Source organism: Magallana gigas, chromosome 3 (assembly GCF_963853765.1).
Source record: "Magallana gigas chromosome 3, xbMagGiga1.1, whole genome shotgun sequence".
Lineage (NCBI taxonomy): Eukaryota > Metazoa > Mollusca > Bivalvia > Ostreida > Ostreidae > Magallana > Magallana gigas.
In genome coordinates, this window is record NC_088855.1 from 7,993,718 (window position 1) to 8,014,644 (window position 20,927).

General features: G+C 32.5%; 2 protein-coding genes and 1 long non-coding RNA gene across 5 annotated transcripts; 1 reads left to right on the plus strand and 2 right to left on the minus strand.

Annotated features, from left to right (window-relative positions):
• Positions 1 to 1,172: 1,172 nt before the first annotated feature.
• On the minus strand, positions 1,173 to 7,819 carry LOC105343978 (dopamine beta-hydroxylase). Of its 2 annotated transcripts, XM_011451521.4 has the most exons (7): positions 7,655 to 7,819; positions 7,304 to 7,414; positions 5,373 to 5,556; positions 5,040 to 5,237; positions 4,459 to 4,584; positions 2,562 to 2,650; positions 1,178 to 1,460 (listed from the first exon to the last, which is right to left on the minus strand). In XM_011451521.4, the coding sequence occupies exons 1-7, from the start codon at positions 7,817 to 7,819 to the stop codon at positions 1,368 to 1,370; spliced, it is 966 nt and encodes a 321-aa protein (XP_011449823.2). In that variant the 3' UTR covers positions 1,178 to 1,367. The 2 variants fall into 2 exon arrangements, with proteins under 2 accessions (XP_034339305.1, XP_011449823.2); XM_034483414.2 differs by lacking the exon at positions 4,459 to 4,584 and having other exon boundaries at positions 1,173 to 1,460.
• Positions 7,704 to 9,521, plus strand: LOC136273587 (uncharacterized). Its single transcript, XR_010711765.1, has 2 exons — positions 7,704 to 7,842; positions 8,864 to 9,521. It is a non-coding gene; the product is annotated as an uncharacterized lncRNA (long non-coding RNA).
• Positions 9,522 to 11,637: 2,116 nt separating this feature from the next.
• LOC105343977 (uncharacterized) lies at positions 11,638 to 16,473 on the minus strand. 2 transcript variants are annotated; one of them, XM_011451519.4, is made up of 3 exons: positions 16,315 to 16,473; positions 15,223 to 15,441; positions 11,638 to 13,431 (listed from the first exon to the last, which is right to left on the minus strand). In XM_011451519.4, exons 1-3 carry the CDS (start codon positions 16,354 to 16,356, stop codon positions 12,697 to 12,699), a joined length of 996 nt encoding a protein of 331 aa, XP_011449821.2. In that variant the 5' UTR covers positions 16,357 to 16,473; the 3' UTR covers positions 11,638 to 12,696. The 2 variants fall into 2 exon arrangements, with proteins under 2 accessions (XP_011449821.2, XP_011449822.2); XM_011451520.4 differs by lacking the exon at positions 16,315 to 16,473 and adding an exon at positions 15,549 to 15,766.
• Between the last annotated feature and the right edge of the window lie 4,454 nt (positions 16,474 to 20,927).

A 20,927-nucleotide genomic window follows, 5' to 3' on the forward strand; every position in this document is an offset into this window, starting at 1 on the left:
GACCTCTAAACAGTTCAAAGTACTTCGCTGTAGAGGTCTCACCTGTGTGGACGTACATTTTGCCTCGCCGTGTTACCCGGTCGCGATGAAATTATCAAATTTTACGCACTTTTTGAAGCCAGGAGAATACTAACATCAAATAAATTGGTCAATGCATTATTTACGAACAGAAAATGAACATAAGATAAGAAAAAAATGCATAAAATCTAAAGACCACGAAAGGAATACTACATGTCGGCCACGAGGTTCAGGTGTGCAATTGGGTGTAACGAAATCGAAGGGTTTATATACCAGGTATCTGTGTGACGGTGCCTATTTACGAGCGGTGTTCAGCTTTAAGTGATCAATACTGTACGAACAATTCTATAACCTTGCTTTTTCTAGCATCATTTCATCTTGATAAACCACTTCTTTATCAGAAACATTTTCTTGATTAATATGGAAAATAATCACCGTCAAAAGTCACTGTATCTTGTATTTATTCATATTTGGCTTACTTCTTTATTTTTCAGTACATTTACACATGTATATCACTTTATTGCTTTCACATCAATGCTTATCAAATTTCACTTTGATTCTTTTGTATTCTTGATGTTTTGCTTAAGTCTATGTTGCAATTCATTATAAAGCAACTGTTAAAACATGCTTCGAAGTTCTGAGGTAACATGTTGCATCTTAACCACTTAAAAAGTGAACACAGAATTATATGACTTCTCTTTCAAATACTGTATACAGGTCTACTTATAATGTTAGGTCATGTGAAAAGAATACAGACCGACAGAACCAAAAATTCCCAAAGACAAACAAAAATTGGAAAAAAATGTCGTATCACACATGTCAATGATACCCCGAAAGATGAATATAGGGGTATAAGGCAATTGACACTGGATTGAACAGTTTTTAAACATAAACCAAAAACGCGAACAAAGTGTTTCTTGGAAAACCAAAATAGCTTGAATTTATGAACGCTTGTCCAAAAAACGAACTCATTTGCCAAATTTCATATATATAGATATATAGATATATATATATATATATATATATATATATATATATATATATATATATATATATATATATATATATATACACACTAAATTCAACGATAAAAATATTCTGAAAGCAAATCAGTGGTAAAATAATCATAAATTAAAAAAACTATATTTAAAGTTTTAAATGTATGTTAATTGTGTGCAGACTCAGTTTTTGTTCAAGAAAATATATTGGCAAAGAGTAGAAGTTAAAATGTATGAAAGGCTAATCAAGAAGAAATAAAAAAATGTGGAATGTATGGACAATAAACGATTTGAAATGCACACCATTTAGACATTTTCACTGTCTCTCCGTTCTTTATTCATATACATGTATTAACAATTGATATCTATATGACCCATTTGAATACATTGATCAAATCCACGTATTCTCGGAAAGTAGGACACGAAGGCATAACACATCTCAGCCTGAAACAGACATTAAAAAAGGTTTTCAGAGGATGAAGCATGAAATAGAAAAAATATACACAGAATGTGATGATTGTCAATTGATTGATGATGGTTTTCAGAGAACAGAGTCAATTTGACAAACAACTTGAGTGTGTACTATATGGACACAGTACGGGAAATCATATGATAATAAAAAAAAAGCATGAAACAGAAAAAATATAAACAGAATGTGATGATTGTCCTACACAAACAAAGTTAAATAACCACCATATGCATGTATCGATACATTTCAATATATATGTTGCAAAATCATGCATATCCAAACCCAATCATAAGATAATAAAATCTTGGTGTATCTTAATTATATCAGTAAGTATCATAAATGACTGATAACATCATGCGTAAGTTGCTATTGACCAGTACGTATAATATAGGGTGAGGGTATATTCATAAATTTTTTCCCTAAAGGACTAGATATGATTTGATACTAATTTTTAGCATGCAATACTCAATAAAAATATCTATCTTACTCCTTCTTTCAGAACTATACGTACTAAACATACCATTTTTATTTATCTTTACTCTAAAATTATACTCAGCAAAGCACAAATTATTTGATTTATGTAGATTAAAAGAAAAAAAGGGAGGAGGGATAGTCCGTTTAAATAACTTCGATTCATGTACATTGATAAATAAGATTTCTTGGAATTACATAATGCCCGATTCAATTCTGTTCTCTTCAGGGAATAACTTCCTGATTTCACTCAAGACTGTCAGAATTATAAATTCTTATTATTATTGTATCTCCGATAAATTATTTAATCTAAAAATCGGACATCACTCTCATTGTATATACAGTGTATCAATAATATTTTGGAAAGAAAATATCAATTTCTTACTGATCTATGATGTTAAAACAGTGGCAAGAACAGCTTATAGTAACGTCTATGGCATTTTTACATCATGTTTTGTTCATGATGTCAAGGTAAGTTTTTCCTTACACGTTTCATTTAGTTTTATATTTTTCATTCATAATCAAGAATATGTGTGCAATGTGGACGTCTCTGAACATTATTTTTTTATTTTGTGATTTTTGACAATTAAAGACGTTTTGTAAACCTCTGATCCTTCGCCAAAATACACCATGTTGTCTTTCTTCCTGTGTCCGTCACGTGAGTTGAACGTGCATGTAAGTTTGATTTCTTCACCTGAAATTGCAGGTAAATAGAATGTTCAAAATTTCACTCATTAAATGGAGAAAGTGTTATAACCTGGAAACATTTTATTGAAAGTGACGTTAAGATTTCTTTCAATGCAATTTATCTTCATAAACAATCCATTGATAATAATAATATCTTCTTTTCATTTCTGAAAATGTTTATTTTAACGGTGGTATACAATTATGAAATTAATCCTTAATTCCCAAAATTTCAATAACGACTTAGCAAATGGCTATAATTCTGTCATACAATAAGAATGTGTAAAATTTTCACTTCCACATTTATGTGAAGTAAATATTTATTTTAGGAGAACAAAAACGTCAAGGCCAACATTTTAAAAGTTAAAGGCATTGGTTTATTTCATAGTACCTTTGAACCTTCGTGTAATTACCTTACTTTTTTCGTGAAAGTTATCAATTCCTAAAAATTGTGTTTCATTCAAATAGCCAAATACCTGAAATCTACAATCACAATGCACGTAAAGTTCGAGTCAATTTTATTTTAAAATTCCCTTTGTGATTTCCCTCTGAATATTCAAACAATTTTTCTATATAAACATGTAATATCATATTTATTATTATTTATCAATTTTTATTTTATCATGTAAAATTTAAACATTTCCCCTAACTTCATTGTATACCATTTCTGATATCCAGGAAGTTTTAATGAATATAAAATGGGGATGGGGAATTAATATGGCGCAAATGCCCATTGGTTTCATCGTGAAATACAAATTCAAATAAGGTATCTTTTTTCATCAAAATCTATTGTTGATAACATATTACAATATATTACAATTTTACAAAAGCTCAAATTTAACTTCAGTCTTAATAATTTAATTTTTAAAAAATGGCCTTAAGTTTTGGTGGTATCGAGCCCTTACCCCAAAAATACTAGTTTCATAAAGCTGCAAAAGCTCTGGTGCTTTTAACCATTGAGTCATTTTAGTCACAACAAAATGTTTCTTTTAAATGCTATATCTAATTTTTACCATGAATTTATGGACTTTGTATTATTTTCCTAAAGCGATCAATTGTAAGTATTCCAATTTGCATTTCTAACACATGGTGTGTCAACACTCAAAAGTATTTCTTGATTGAAATTTGTTCGTTGTTCTCTAAACCTCAATAACATAATAACAAAAAATCTGTTTTAATCAATATATTACAAATATTGCACCTATTTACGGGTTACAAATTATGCATATTTTAGAACATTTTTATCTAATAGAATTATAAGATTTGTTGATATTTTTGTTTTTCAGTTTTTTATCCATCCTAATATAGGCATTTTACCTGCCTTATCGCCAATCTTCTGTGATATAAAACCTTGTTTCCTCATCTAATTTTCAAACTATGGTCTTTATTTTCACATGACATGTGATAACGAACAGTGTTCAATATTAAAAGTCCAAAGGAAAAACACAAAACAGCATCCTCTGATGATCGATTACATCCGCCGTGTGCTATCTGTCTTAATCGGGGAAAACGGGAAAAAATCCGAAGATAATTTGGTCATTCATTATGGTCTCATATCAGTATAAAAAAGTTAGTCTAACGACTAAATAAACCTATATTCTTTTTACATTGGTACTTAGCCAACCCCTCTTATGGTCTCTTTGAGATTATGGTATGTTTTTAAATACATTTTAGAAAAATGCTTTTCAATGTCAATACATTAATGGTATTATTTTTGCTAACGTTTCATTGCATAACGAAAAACGTACTTTAATGCCCAAAATTTAATCAGTAAGTTTTTACAAGAGTTGTCTCTCTTTGTACCGTAATCTTACATACCAGGTAGAATTTCCACCGGAGTTCCATGTTCATGAATGGGGGATGTATCATAGACATAATCAGCATCTTTAGCTACCAAAGTCTTAAGACTTCCATTTCTGTAAACTTCTAGTCTTCCATTTATGCCTTTCAAATCAATGATTTAGAGGTGAACAATAATATAGTTTACTCAGAATGAACGTGACAAAGGCATACTAGTACTGGTTAAGATAGGGCTTATCATCTACGGCATTAAATCTGTCCTGACATAAAAAATGGTTAAAAAGAAGACTGCGTTCTAGAAATTAAAGGTAAATGTGTCATTCGATAGATGACCTGCTTATTAAAAGCCGGGTAGGTTTAAATTCCCTAGAATTTTCTATTGTTGCACAATAACCATGTGATTATTTAAACCAATGAAGTACGTAGATAAATATAGCTTCATATCTATATATGGCTTAGAGGGAAATGTTTACTGACCTAAATAGTGCATATGAATGTATGTCCTTGTAAGATAGATTGAATGGGGTAAATGGGGTAGAATGGGGTAGATAAATATAGCTTCATATCTATATATGGCTTAGAGGGAAATATTTACTGACCTAAATAGTGCATATGAATGTATGTCCTTGTAAGATAGATTGAATGGGGTAACATCCTGGTACAGCTGGAACTACAACTCCCCTTTATTGTGGTTTCAGATAGCGGCTGTATCGCAATTTGGTTTTGACCAATTTGGACATTCCCAAGGTCATGCTGTCTCAGTCGGGTCGTATAATAAATTCGAAATCCGCTGTCATCTTTCAATACAATATCGTATAAATTACTAATTGGTAAACATAAAATCAATAAAAATTCAAGTATGTCTTCAATATCCAAAACCCGTGCAATTTGAAAATGAGAGAGCCATTCAGAATTTAGTATACGCCAATTACCTGTAATGTTTGCAGCCAAATTTTTATTATTCCAGTGAACTTGCAAAAGCAATTTCGTAAAAGAGTCTTTTCCAAACCTAGCACCAACATCGTTTGGTAAACAGATCGGTCCTCTTACACCAAGAGAATACTGAGAGAGCCAGGCACTGCAAGAAGTATCTAAGCCACCACATGCATGGATGTCCTAAAGAAAGACGATTAGCTAAGAATTTTGAAGGAGTTTTCATATTGTAAAGTACTTGAATTGCACATTGTAGTTTACACATGACATCTCGTATAGTTCTATTTTTCCTACATGTATGTGAATTTATCGAAGTGTTTAAAATCATAACTTAATGCATACTTTCCGACACAATCAGACTACTTTTGGCAATCAACAACATATTCAATTCCTGCATGTATTGCATTGCAAACTTTTACATGATAAAAGATACAGTGAGTCAGTGACAGTGACAAAGAATGTGTTAACTATAAAAACAATTGAGTAGGAAGTCATATGATGACTCTTACTATACCGCTTTAATTATTTGATGTTAATGTTATTAAAGCAAAAAGATGTCCGAGTGACTCAAGTGATCTTAAAAAATGTTCATTTTATAACTATATTTTTCACCCCCTTCGCAAAAAAAAAAAAAGCCGGAACCCCTGCTACATGGGCTGTTAATTTCACAATTTGAGAAGAGTACATTATGGACATAGTAACAATGCATTTAGTTTCTCAAGACTGTGAAAGTACAGAAGAAAATACTGTAATATTTTACACATTTTCACTATGTGGCCATATTGGCCCTATTCAAGGACCTGAACTCCTGACCCTAAGGCCATGACTTTTACAATTTAGGCAGGGGGTTTCATGGACATCATAACCATGCATTTAGTTTTTCTCCCGCTACCGTGAACGTGGAGAAGATTTTATAAGATTTAATCAAGCATATTTACCCCGCCATAGGGCCTGAACCCCTGATTAAAGCGGATATGGTAATAATTTTGGTCAAAAATTATTTTGCCGATTTTAAAGTTTACAGTGCATCAGCAAGGCAACCAAAATTTGAGTGTCATTCGTTGAGTTATAAGCGAGTTACAAAGTTTACAATTCTTTGCTATGTAAACAAAATTTTGTTTACATTTTGAATGTTGAAGAAAAAATTCCAGTTTTAGACCTAAATTGAATGAAGTAAACGTTAGGAACTGTTTATTTATGCTTAAAATGAATAAGAAGATAGACAAAACAACTTGAAAAAGATTTTTACGGGTTTATTGAACATATGTAACCAAATACAGGGCACGAGCCTTGTTAACATGACAAAGAATTGTGAGCATTGTATCTTGTTCATAACTCTACGCCTGACTCTCAAATTTCACGTCATTATTAGAAAATATTCCTTAAGCATTGTAAATAACAAAAACAGTAAATTGAATTTGACCAAAATCTTGACAATGTCCCTTTAAGGGCTACAAATTTCAAAATTTAGGTACAGGGCCTCGTGGACATCACAATTTGGGAGTAGAGAGGAAGATTTTTTTTAAGATTTAAAACATATTCACTATATGGCCATATTGGCCCCCTAGGGACTAACCCCTGAGCCATGGGCCTTCTATCAAAAAATCTTTTGGCTCCATTGACATCAATACTAAACATTTAGTTTTGTTTTCACTTGCGTGGGAGTAGAACAGATTTTTGAAAGTTTGGCCTTTTTGCATATTTGACCCCGTCAATGAGGCCCGGGGATTGTTGGATAATAACAATCCTTATCCTAGAAATGGTTCAAACCACAAATCGTAACAATCGGCCTAGGCTTGTAAATTTTTTCAAGAGGTTAAAAATGTAAAAATGGACGACGCATGACGACGGACGAAAGCCAATTGCAATAGGTCACCCGAGTGACTCGGGTGACCTCAAAAGTAAAATTATAGGAAGGGTAAATACCAACTTCTGTGCCTAAGTCATGGTCACACCCAAACAGCAGCATGTGATGAACAGCATCCTCATTCCCGATTAAAGGTTCGAATGCTACGGCGTGATACGTCTCAAGATCGGGAACCTGTTGATTATAGTAGTATAAATGCATGTTATTAAACAAAAAGATAAGAAACTTTCCATGCTTAATTTTTTTTATAGTAATAAAACTAATTGCAATCTGCGATTTAAAAAAAAAATATTCATCAAATGGTATTGACTTAACCAGACGTGAGAAATTAAAACGTGTAAGTACATGTACTTTGGTTTTTTTTTTCAAATTAAAGAAATACAAGATTTTTTACTATCTATTACAAAGTTTCACCTGAAACTGTTGACAAACATAAGTGGTCTGTTGTTGGGGGACAGGATGGGGTTGAAGACGGACTTCTAGGACCCGGATGTCCGCCTGGTGAACGACAGGGCAAGAAGCCCAGGTCTCGACTATACTCTTTACGACAAAGACCACTACAACCAGTAGCCGTTCCATTTATCAACTTTGCGCCCTTAAAAGTAAACGTTTTGTTATTATTTTCTTCCATTATTTTTGGTTCTTATTTTTCTTTCTCTGCTCTTAATCCTATATGAATTCCAACTTCTTAAATGCTGCAAGAACATGTTTTACATTATATTATGAACGTATTGTATTTTATACCTATTCATTTTTATATAATTAAAATAAAATGTAATTGAAATATCAGTTGTAACTTTAATCCTGGGGAGAGGACTAAAATAGGCATAGCCTGATGTCCAATTCTATTACATGTGTGTACTTACTGTATTTGAATAATAACATATTTGTTAAATTAAAAGTAAACGTTTGTAAAACTGTTATGCTAAATGTCACCAGCACATACTGGAGTAATTGGTTTAAAAGAATCTTAGCCAAGATAAAGCAGTGACTATAGTTAAACAAAAATTGACCACACGTCGGCTGACACTAATTTTCTTCTGGTTATGTAACTATACATGTAAGTATCATTAGTTTGCCCAATGTAATGTCTTTTGATAAAAAATATTCTGATATATTTGTTATCGTTTGTAGTATTCCTTCCAAGTTGGCTCTTTAGAATGTACGCAGTGGTTCGTAGCAAAAATTAATGCAAAACATAATGCTTCTTAGAGGTACAACTTTATACTACATGTAAAATGTGATATTAACATTATTCCGACTCACTTTGTTTTAAAATATTTTCTTTTACATACAATAAATTTATATCAAAATATTTTCTTTTACATAGCAGTATATTAATAAATCTTCTGAATAACAAGTTCAACGATAAAAGGATCAAGTATATTTATTGCTACCTTTCCCATTAGAAGGATCGGCTTGCTTCACTGTTACCTTTGTGTAGTGTGAAAACACAGCCATCTCGTCTCATAGCTATATAGTCTACACATGTACAGCTCTACTATTTTTTCTTCTTCTTTAATGAAATTTGAATAACATTTAACTACAGATATACTTTTCATTCACTATAATTTGTTCTTACCTTCTGTTGAATATTGCTAGTTGTGTCAAAACTTTTGTCAGATAATAGAGATAAAGATCGGACTGCCTGTAGAAAACAGGAAACTGTTTCCAGATAATAAACGAATATTACATCGCACTTCCTTAAGAAGGCTCACCTTAATCAGAAGAAAAGAAAGCAAATTGAGGTTTTTAGATTTTATTTTGTCTAGCAAGTTTTCGCCATAACAATATACAAATAACAGAGATTTGATTATCATCAATCAATTTTTACATAACAGAAGAATATGTACAAAAAATTATTGCACGGATTTTCATAACAGTAATACTGGATAACAATATTTTTGGAATTGTATATCAGAAAGAAAAAAGTGTCCTCTTTTAAATAAATGTCTTATTTAAACAGATTTCTATCACAGTTATCACAGCATTCTGCTAAAAAAAAGACCTGGGGAACATGAATAGCCCAACGGAACCTTGTGTTATGCGACACAACATGACCTGGAGAACACGAGTAGCCAAAGGAACCTCGTGCGTCGTGACATCATCAATAATGTGGCTTATATAGGAAACGTGGTAGCTTGTCAAATCTTTAAGGATGTTTAGCAAGCCGGTAAAAATGGTAACCTTTCGCCATCATCCCTAACCAATCAAGCTAATGCTCTCTGATGACAATATATTACATCGAATGTATAGATAATGAGAATGTCGATCGAGCAAATGGCTCTCAAAAAATTGATCGGGCTTTGAAAATTTATTTTAAAACTTAAAAAAAAATATTCATGAATCTGATAATAATTATTTCTGCGACATCACAATAGCTGTCATCTATTTAGCATGACCATTCTTTTTAATAAAGCTTTCTACTTTCAATCTAGTGTTAGTTCCAAGCTTAATTCATGGACATACCATCCCATATTTGAGAAACAGTATGTCCTTTCATTTCAAAAGAGCATGTAATATGCAACTGCATAGAAATCACGTATGGAATCGTTGGAATTATTAGCAAGAGGACGATTCCATACAAACGGGTCGTTCTAAATTTATCAAAACATTTTTAACAAAACGGTTCTGCACATGATTCAAGGAATGATACAAAAGTAGATCTAAACAGTAATTGATGATCACTTGATGTGGTAAATCAATGAAAATGAATTAATGATTCCAGTATGAAATTTTACAATGAAAATATGTGCATATGGATGCTTTTGTTTAAAAAAAAATACTGTGGCAGTAGTTAATGCTACATATAAAGTTTGAACGAATTAAAGAGAAAACATCAGATCATGAACTTTTGACAAAAGGACAACGTAACTGTTTTATCACAGGGGCCGAGGACATTTTCATGGACAAAACACACCAGTTCTCACTCATATGGAGAAAAAAAAAGATAAAAAGATAATGAAACATAAGGAAAAAATGACACGCCCTTTACATAAAGGGTTTTAAAAAATCTTAAAATGGGACCATCATAAACTTGTGACAAATCAGTAAATGTCAAAACATTATAGATATACAGCACTTCAGTCTCTGAACAGAGTTGAATATCTGCAGTGTAGGGAATGATTCATTAAATAAAAAACCACCTAAAAATTATTTTAAGGATAATTTTTTTAAAGAATATTCTCCATATGAGTCATTCCTTCCTCATTTCCCCCTTTTGACATGCTGATTATTTTTTCGATATACTGCTTTGATTATTTATCTTTGATTCTGCCATGTTGATATTGTAGTATAAAACGTTTGGAGAGAGGATATACTCTTCCTAAATCTTAAAATTCAAAAGGATCATTAGGAAGTGGTTGCAAACATTTAAATATACATGTATCACTTGAAGTGGATTTTTGTTAATTAACTTTAATTTGAACACATTCTTGATTTTACAAAAATAATCAGATATATAACTGTGATAAGGTTGGAGAACAATCATATATGTTTCGACATGTACCAGAAAATTGATACACACATCCTATTCTTACAGAATTATCTACTATTATCAGGCATCAGCAGGTGCTCTGTCAACTGCCATTGTTTGTCATTTCACAATAAATTAACAACTACACAACAATTTACAAATCAGCAATCTGGTGTATTTACAATTGTACATTGACAGTGGAATAAGACCAATTCTCTGTAAAGTAAAAAAAAAATTGTTAAAAAAAAAATAAAACAAATTCCAACACATACAAAACACAACAGGCATCAAAATCTACTGGACGAATTGAAATCATTGGTGCTTTTCTCAGGTTTGCTGTGGAATGTCTTGCCTGATCATCTACAATCACAGCAAAAGTCCATTTATCTGTGTTGAATCCCATGTCTATATGACCAATATATATAGAAGGAGATAAAAAAAATGCATATCAATTAATGGAATCAAGGGGACATCAGTCTGACATGTTTTCCTCTTTGATGACACACTCTGGGCTCCTCATATGATCACTACAGACATCAGTTTCATCCAAGGTCTTGCCCCTCTGGTATTCAGCTTCCCATGTCATTAATTTTTCAACAAGTTCATCCGAAACGAGGCCAGTATCATCAACATTGGAACAATGATGTTTGTACTGAAAAAAAGTTCAATATTGTAATACTTTAAAATATCAAACATTTCGTTTAATACAATGGATGCCCAAATGGGGAATTAGGACTAACTTAAATCTTCTCCCCAAACGCTTTTTTCATTGAATTTAACCATCATGTCATACCTCCAATTAAGTTATTTTATTAAGTTTGTTAGTACATCTACACCCATTCATGAATTCTTAAACCTAACCATGCACTTTTTAAGACCTTTTTACCTTACCATGTAATTAAAAAAAGAACAATTAACTTCATTCTTTTTTTGTAAATAAATTTTATTATCGAAATGCAACAAAATAGCAAAAAGTAAATATATAAAAATATACATCAATTTGCCCTAAATGTATAATTTAATTCAAAATATTAGACAAACTTTTAAGATAATAGTGTTCACCGAGTTGAATAAATATTTATCAGACACCACATACTAAAAGGAAGTAACCACATCATCAACTAGAATACCATGCCCGCATGGATAAAATAAATTAGACATTTGACTATATAACTATATAAATATATATGAGCAACATTACAAGTTACAAATAGCTAAGAAACTGTCCATTTGCATATAACACATGAACTAGCTCTCAATTTCCGACTGATAATAATTCTCCTTAAGCTTTTTGTTCCTAGTTTTTTTCTTTTTTGTGTTGTTTTTGCTTTTTTCTACTCAAAAATAGATTTTCTCTAGTCATTGGATTAGAACTATCAACATTCAATACAAATGTACCAGCTTCTGCAGAATTCCCGTTTCTCTAATGCCCCCAATGACTAGAACTATTAATATTTTAATATCCACACACAAGCAATTGTGCAGTTGTGTCTTTTTACACGACACACTAATTGGAGTATTCTGTTACATAACATCTCTGTTCTCACATAAAATCTAGAAAAATTCTCTTAATTACATGGCAAATAAATATGTAAAATTGTCCCTACATAAACCAATGCTAACTCAATTTAAACCTTATAAGTTATTGTATATAACAATTAGTCTGTCTGGCGTTGAATCTGCTTAGTAACTGTGTCTGCAGACAGCGATCTACGCAATGTCTGTTGTTATAAAATAAATATCCAATGAGAATTTCATCACTTATTAAGGGTGAACACCACTTTCCATTCAAAATTTCATTAAAAAATGTCTCAATTTTGATACTGGATTTCCATCTGAATTGTCTTTACCGATACATGGATATCGTGCAAATATCCATGTGAAGCCAATTCACTTTGGAGGTTCAAATGTTCGCACAGTGAGGTATTAGGTTGATATTAAACTAATCACTAACATTACAAGGAAGCACACTCCACTGAATTTACATCTCTTCAAGAATTGTAGGAAGCTGTGGCACACCTGGAACTTTTGTGTGAACAGCAACAGACTCTGGATCTCCATTAGCTGGCCAGTCTATAGATTTTGATGCACCATTACTAACATTAGAGGCTTTTGAATATCCTAGATCCATCAAAGCCTCAGTCCCCATTTCCATGGCAGTTGAGTCGCGAAGCATAGACAAGAAAGACGTGTTTCCTCCAGTTTGGTTCATCAGACTGAGAGTGTGCTGAGATGAAGTGACGACTGGATTTCCACAGGTTGTTAGAGTACTTCCTAAAGCTATAGAGTTGCGTGCAAGATGAGGTGCTGGATTGTCCATTATTGCTGATCCTCCTTTTCCAGATGGATTTGGATGGTGATGATGATGATGATGTTGTTGTTGTGGATAATGATAATGGCTAGGCTGTGGTAATGGGTTTAGGTAGCTGGAGTATGTGACACTGCAATCTCCACTGGAATGCGGGTAGTATGGGTACGAACTGCATTTTTCTGTAGATGGAACACTACATCCTGATTCTGTGCCATTTTGTTGATAGAATGTCTCTCTGCACACTTCATGTTCATAGCCATTAGTTATGACTGTCCCAACATCTGGTGTGGTCGTGGGAATAAATGGTGCGCCAGAGTTTTCCCCTTTCTTCATCACATTTGCAAGATCTTTCAATAATTGCTCTGGAAGTTTTCCTTGGTCAAGATCAACGCAGTACTGTTTGTACTAAAGACAGTAAATAACAAGATAATTTAGCTTCTGATCAGCTAAGAATCCCTATATACTAAATATCAGGGATATACGATTTATGAAGGATAGTAAATCTTAAGTCTACGTGTTTCCTTTCTGGCAGTTTAACCATTTATATCCCAGTGCCTCCAATTCTTCGGGTCAGTTTTGTACAACTCACTTGCTATATTTTACATAACTGTGCACTGTAAACCTTGACCAAAAACTAATATTGAACTTTTTTTTTACAGGAGATAGTAATACTCTAGAAACCATCAAAACACAGCTGTTATTGTCCTCTCCCAATAAAATAAAAAGAAAATTATTCTGATGTTTATATTCCTGTTGGAACCAACTGTTTTTCAGTAAATTAAACAACCAATCATATCAACAAATAAAAAATCCATGAACCAAAAATTTGAGTTGGAAGAAGGCAATGAAATGGTGTCTTGAGGTTAACAGAGTAGAAACATATAATAGGAAAAAAAAAATTGACAGCTATCAGATAGGTGAATGCCAACATGAGCAGATCCAAAAATTTATCCAGTGGGAGGGGACACGGCTGGGGGTTCCAGGGAATGATAGTGTTTGCCAGGGTAGTGGGGTGGGTGGTAGTGATGTGTGTGTGTTTGAATGGGGGCTGGGCTGAGACCATATCCAATAAATTATACATATGTAAATACATCTGAATATTCAAGATGCCCTGAAGTTCAGACCGCACCCCTCTAAATCCATTCTTAGTATTGTATTACAAACTTGCAGGGTCTAATTCACATGCCTATACCCCACTAAGTATCACAAACTGTAGCGATTTAAAAATTTTTTTTACTGAGAGAGTATGTCTATACATTAGCCGATACATTCACACTCTCTCACACATCTATAATATAATCATCTTTAACAAGACCTTGGACTTTCAGTATGAGTATCTATATGTTTCAAAACAAGTAAAAAATGATGCTGGTGTTAAGCAAAATATGCAAGATTGCGTAGTCTTTACTTAAAGTCCAGAATAATCTTGTTGATTTCAAAGAGCCATGGCTGAGTGGCCAGCAATGAAACAGACAGGCCTACATCACATCTTTTTTTGACTCAAATACCAAAAACCCAAGCTCTTGTTAAAATGGTTCTAAATAAACAATTGTTTTTGATAGCTGTCAATTGGTATAATTGAGTCAATGTAGCTATATCATAATAGATGCACATTCTCCCTCCCAGTCAGACAATTTCTACTGTTGACTATTTTGACTGAGTGTAGGGGAGAACACTTTCACTATCAGTAAAATAGCTCACACTTTGACAATGATATAACAACAGCACAACTTAACCTTGTACAAGGTAGACAATTCTTACAGACTAATCAAAGGACTCTTAGCAAAAACCATTCAACACAAGAGGAATATTCCAACATACAGTAGAATGCCTCTAAACTAATGGATAGATCATTATGACAGATTTTGTACAAAATCTGTTCAAAATTTTCGAAGATTCTAGAATCTTTGCTATATAATCAATACATGTACATGTATAACAATAATGACGTCTGCTTTTCAGGTAAACTTAAACCAAACAATTCACCCTCCTGTAAATGTCCGTTTATTGGGTCATTGCACGTTACAACTGCTTATCCTTTTGCTTTTTAGTTCATTGGGTCAATGATTTCGATAGGCAGTGCAAGTGCACTACATTTCTAAGGGGGATAATGCAGCCATTCTTATTGAAACTTTGCAAAAATTTCTTGTCACAGTCAGCCGTTTTCTATTGATAATGTCTGTTAATAGTACTTACCGACTCAAGTTCCTCCCGGAGTTTAAAAATGGCCTGCTCCCTATTTGAGACTAAATCCTCAAGATACTGGTATCTCAATTTTTTCCGCGCGCGGCACTCGCGTGCACTCTGGCGGCTTCTTTCTAGTTTCACTTTCACATCCACTTTGTTTCCTCGCCGTCCTGGCCTGCCCCTACCACTTCGCCTCTGCGGCCGATCAGATGTCAACTTCTTCATATCCTGAAAAACAATCATGTTAAAATTGCATGTTTTCATACTTTAACCAACCCAACATTTTACAAATTTAAGCATATACAACACTGTATATATATATTTTTAAAAAGTACCTCCAGAGACATGTTATGTACGTCTCGAATCCAAAATAAAATTTATTAAATGCAATTTTTTTTTCTTTTACACAATATGTGTGTCTTTCGTTAGTCAAGTCCTTACTCTAAATGGGACAAATGTACACAATGACATTATTTTTATACATCTTATTTGATCACACGTGATTTCACTCAACGCATTCCAAGGTACACGTGACGAAAAACGCAAACGTCAAAAGAACTTTCTAGAAATTTGACCCTCTCAAAATAGGCAAAACAACAAAATTCCCAAGTTACACACTCAGCTTAACAAATGCATAAAATATCGGATATAATCACGGACACATATATATATCGGATAAAAATATTTCATATTAAAATTATAAAAATGGTATTATAAATCATTTTTTTAAAAATAATTTGGGATATTGTTTATCTAAATTTACAGATATACATGAATTGGGTCATGCTGCAAACTGACTGAAGTAAAATAACGTAGCATCACTGCGAAAGTAGGATGGTTTGGATTACGCAATCATTGCTATTCTAAAGACGACCATTCCCTCGCTTAATTTCGTATCATCAAAAGCAATAGTACCACGTACCACACTTTCAATATTTTCAATGTTTAAACTTCATTCACTGGTCGCATTCATGAGCATTACAGATACTGACATATCCCATGCTGGTTGTAATGTTTGTAAACAAAATTTTTTCCAGCAACTGCGCACAAGTACATCTATTGTTAAATAACGCGGATATCGATATTCAATGTATTACTTACTGGATCGTTAGTTGGAATTATAGTTACTCCTTCCTCAGTCATAAATGCTCTATTCTCACTGATCACTCACATCGAACTGAGTTCACTCAGAGAGTTCTCGTTTTTATTTACATTCTAGTTTGCGCTCGACATTTACCTTTAAACCCAATTTTCATTGGTCAATTTGTAGCGCAGTGTGCTATTTTTATAAGTATCGCTCTGACGTCACGTCGAATGTTTACTTAATCCAGAACCTTCTTACTCGCCGCGATGACGCATGTACTTTTATATTTATTTCAATAAACAATTTTATTTATACTTATCTGCAGCCCCACAGACGACAGAGGTAAATAGCATTTTATCTAAGATAATTTTAAATATTTATTACTAAAACCTAAGTAGGTGTTTCAGGTAGGTTCTCTATAAATTAATTAAATATTTTGAATAAATAATTTAAGTTTGCCTCTTTTATCATTTGACTGCGTTTATTCAACTTTATGTAAGTAAACTTAAAAAAATTACATATCTTAATGCAATAAATTACTTACATATGTTAATATTGCATGCATTGTATACTAACCATTTTCAAAAATCTTGCCCTCGGACTCTATAAAGAACTTTATAAACGGTCCGCCGAACATTAATTTTGCAGTCTAAACCTGAAACACCGCAAATTAAAGAAAAATGAGAAAGTTCGGACTACCATGTTAGAATAAGTCTAAAATGACAAACACAGCCTAAAAAATTACACCAAATTTTAAACACATAAAGGTCATTGTTTGTTTGTTTTCTAAGATTAATTAATGTTCACAGAATTTCAGAATTACTGATGGAAATTCGAAAAACATGAATACATGTAGAATTACGTGCAGACAAATTTTACATCTGCAATATTGCACGTTCCACAGGAAACGATCTTCCTGTTTACACATGCTGCTTTATGATTTAAATACCAAGGACAATGAGCCGATACGATATGACCCTGTTGTGTGAGATGTCGAGATGTTGTGACCCAGTTTGTGGACGCGGTAGATGTGGATGATTTAACACGTCCCAATTCTGCAATACTCTTAAAACAGTTATCAGGACACATGAATACGTATTGAGAACTTCTATATCACACGGAAAATTTTAAAGGATGCGAAAAAAAAATTTCAGCTGAAATATAAATATAAAAGACAAAACAAGCACCCATCAAAAACATTATAATAAGTATATAATATATGGATGTAGACTAAACAATTTAGAAACAAAATCTACACATACCCAGTCTCCATATCCCTCTAAGATAATCATGATTTCAGCTATGAAAAATTCTAACTGAATCGCTGATTTTATATACACAAGTTCGGCCCAAGTTCAGGTTGGTCAATGACCTATCGAACGCGGGCATACACACCGGAAGCCCCCCCCCTTTCAAAACAAAAACAAAACAATTAAGCCATTCATAATTATTACTTCTCGTTTAAAGTATTAGAAGGCTGGACAAGAATCTGATGCATGCTTGTCGAATTTTAACTTGTTTACAGGAAATGAAGTAGCTTATTCAAGGATTGAATAATTCCTATCATCTAGCGGTGATTGCTATTGATTAACTTTTCTGCACTTGTGAGAATTTTTAAAGGATTCGCTCTATTAACCATGACACTGGATATTGTACTCATTACAGTAACAGTACATATCGGTGCAAAAAGGTCTAATGTATTAAAAAAGTCAGTGAATGTAAAAATGACTTCAGCTAACTTACCGCCTGATTTAATTTCTTTTATAGTAAATGTACTTACTTTATTTTTGTGCTTCTCTGGAGATCATTGGTTAACATTGGTTAACTGTGACATCTGTCTTTCTTTATACTGTAGTTTTTAAAAAGTCATTCAATAAACTCTCCGCCCCCCCCCTCTCTCTCTCTCTCTCTCTCTCTCTCTCTCTCTCTCTCTCTCTCTCTCTCATTTCTTTATAATTATCGGATTTTTGAATGAATAAACAAATAAATAAATGGATCGGAGTTTTTAGAGTATAGAGTTATACAGATAATTTATAAATCGTACCATTGATCATTGATGGAATACACAAGATACACCAAGGTAAGAGGGCTGGTTATTTTTAATGTAGAAGTTCTTTGTAAAAAGATATGGAGAACATTCATATTTTAATGGGGCATGGTAACAATTTTGGTCAAAAATCATTTTTCCGATTTTATTGTTTGCAATCCTTCAGGAAGGCATTTTTAATAGGCAACCAAAATCATGTCATTCGTTAAGTAATAAGCGAGTTAAAGAGATTACAATTCGATCTTTGTTATGTAAAAAAAGCTTTTGTTTACATTTTGAATTTTGAAGTTAACATTTTAATTTTAGACATAAATGAATGTGTTGAACGTTAGGAACTGTTTATTTATGCTTAAAATGAATGAGGAGATAGCCAAATTAACTTAAAAAGATTTTTTTCACGGGTATACTAGCATTGAACCTATGTAAACCTCTGTAAACAAAAACAGGGCACAAGCCTTGTTTACATGACAACGAATTGTAAGCTCTGATCTTGCTTTAAACTCTACTAGTCTACTGACTCATAATTAAATTTCACACGATCTTTGAAATGCATTCCTAAAGCATAATAAATAAATAATAAAAACAGATAATAGATTATAGACAAACAAATTATATTTGGAAAATTCAGTGGCCCTTTTCACTAAAAATCTTACGACTAAAGACAATTATTTCCTTTTCTATAAAAAGTATCTACGCTGTAAAATATCACAAAAACTCTTATTTTACTTCTACTTTTAACAATATTGTAAATGATATTTTAGAAAAAAAAATGAATATCTCTTTTAAACGAAAACTTTCATGGTTGTGAATTTTTTTTATCTTAGTCCTAAGATTTTTTGTTAAAAGGGCCACTGTAGGTAGATCTGATTTTTTTCCATCAATTTGTTGACCACGCAATTTACCTCCTTAAGACTGCTTGATTGTGCAAATGCAACATATACTATTTAACCATGCAAAATGTATTTTACAATTTTATAATCTGAAGGTAGGAAGATTCACATATAGTCTAATGGTTTCGTCACTCTAGATCTGGTAATGTGTTTGACGTCACTTTCTCAAGACACGCTGTGTAGCAAGCATTTTAAAATGTCACAAGTTCTTCGTAATAAGAAATGACAATATCGTACGGCGGTCGGAGACGATGATGTTTTTTCAGGCAGATTTGATTGCATATGACTTTGTTATTCCTCATACTGAAATATCACACTTTTATTGGTTTATACATGCCACGTGACTGCCGGATATCTTTACTTATTAGGTTTGTTACCGACTGTCTACAGAAATATATCGGGTTTACCAATCTGAAAGACGTCTCGACTTTGCCCCGCCGTCTATGAGATTGATCAACCTGATATATTTCTTATGTCAGTCAGCAACAAACCTATATCTCGAAGACTTTCAAATGAGACATTTATTCACAAAAAGCGAATATCTACGAAAATCCTTGTAAAATTGGCCTTACATCTCGTCCAAATTTATACAAAAAAAGTCTTCCAAACTTTCAAATATTCTTTGAAAAATCTTCGCTGCACCTATTTCTGTAGTCCGACAGTAACAATAACTTAATAATAAGTAACACTGATGGTATGTATTATATTTTAATAGTATTATACTTATTGAACAAAATAATAGTATTATGTATTGAACATCATTTCTACAATTTACGACACCTGATGCCTTGTGTATGTGACGGGTTGGGGGGGGGGGGTCTAAGACAAAATGTGGGAACGTTATATCCATTATACTATAATGTGTATTATTCATCTATATGCTGACATAAGGTATTACATGTAGATGTACTTTATCTTCTTAATTGAATATAATGTAAAACTACAAGAAAAATTGCACTCTAAATGAAGTGCAAAATTTGATATCGGTATTTTTTTTTGTATACTTGGTCCCGAGATTTTCCTCTGTTCACATTTTGCATAATTACTCGATAATCATAAAAACCTCAGGATTCAAACGATGTTCATTAAAAAAAACTTTTATTACCCAAATTGACCCATCTGTTTATAACTTTGCCTAAACCCTCTAAACAGTGGATAACACAACTTGAAAAACTATTTTTTCAATTTATTTTGAATGGAAAAAATGATAAGGTGTCAAGAACATTATTAATTCAGAAATATACTGATGGGGGACTCCAAATGGTACACCTGAAATCATATATCAAATCACTTAATTTATCATGGTTCAGAAGAATTTTACAGTCTACAGATGATCTACTGAATTCTCTTTTTGGTGTAATTACAAAAAGTGCAGTCTCAAAATTTTTGCAGATAGGATCTGATTACCGAAGAAATATTTAAAAAAATATTAATAACATATTTTTTGAAAGAATCATTACTGACATTAAGTGAATACATTGACATAGTACAAAGATAATGAAATATACAACAGACCCCAGTGTGGTTTAACCCCCAGATAAACATAGATAGAAAATCAATATCTTTTTAAGTATTGTATAAAAAGGGGTTTATATATGTATCTGACTTTTTCAATGAAGATAAAGAGTTCATCCAGCTCAATGATTTCAATGTAAATTTACCATTCACTATTATACTTGGACTTACAAGAGTC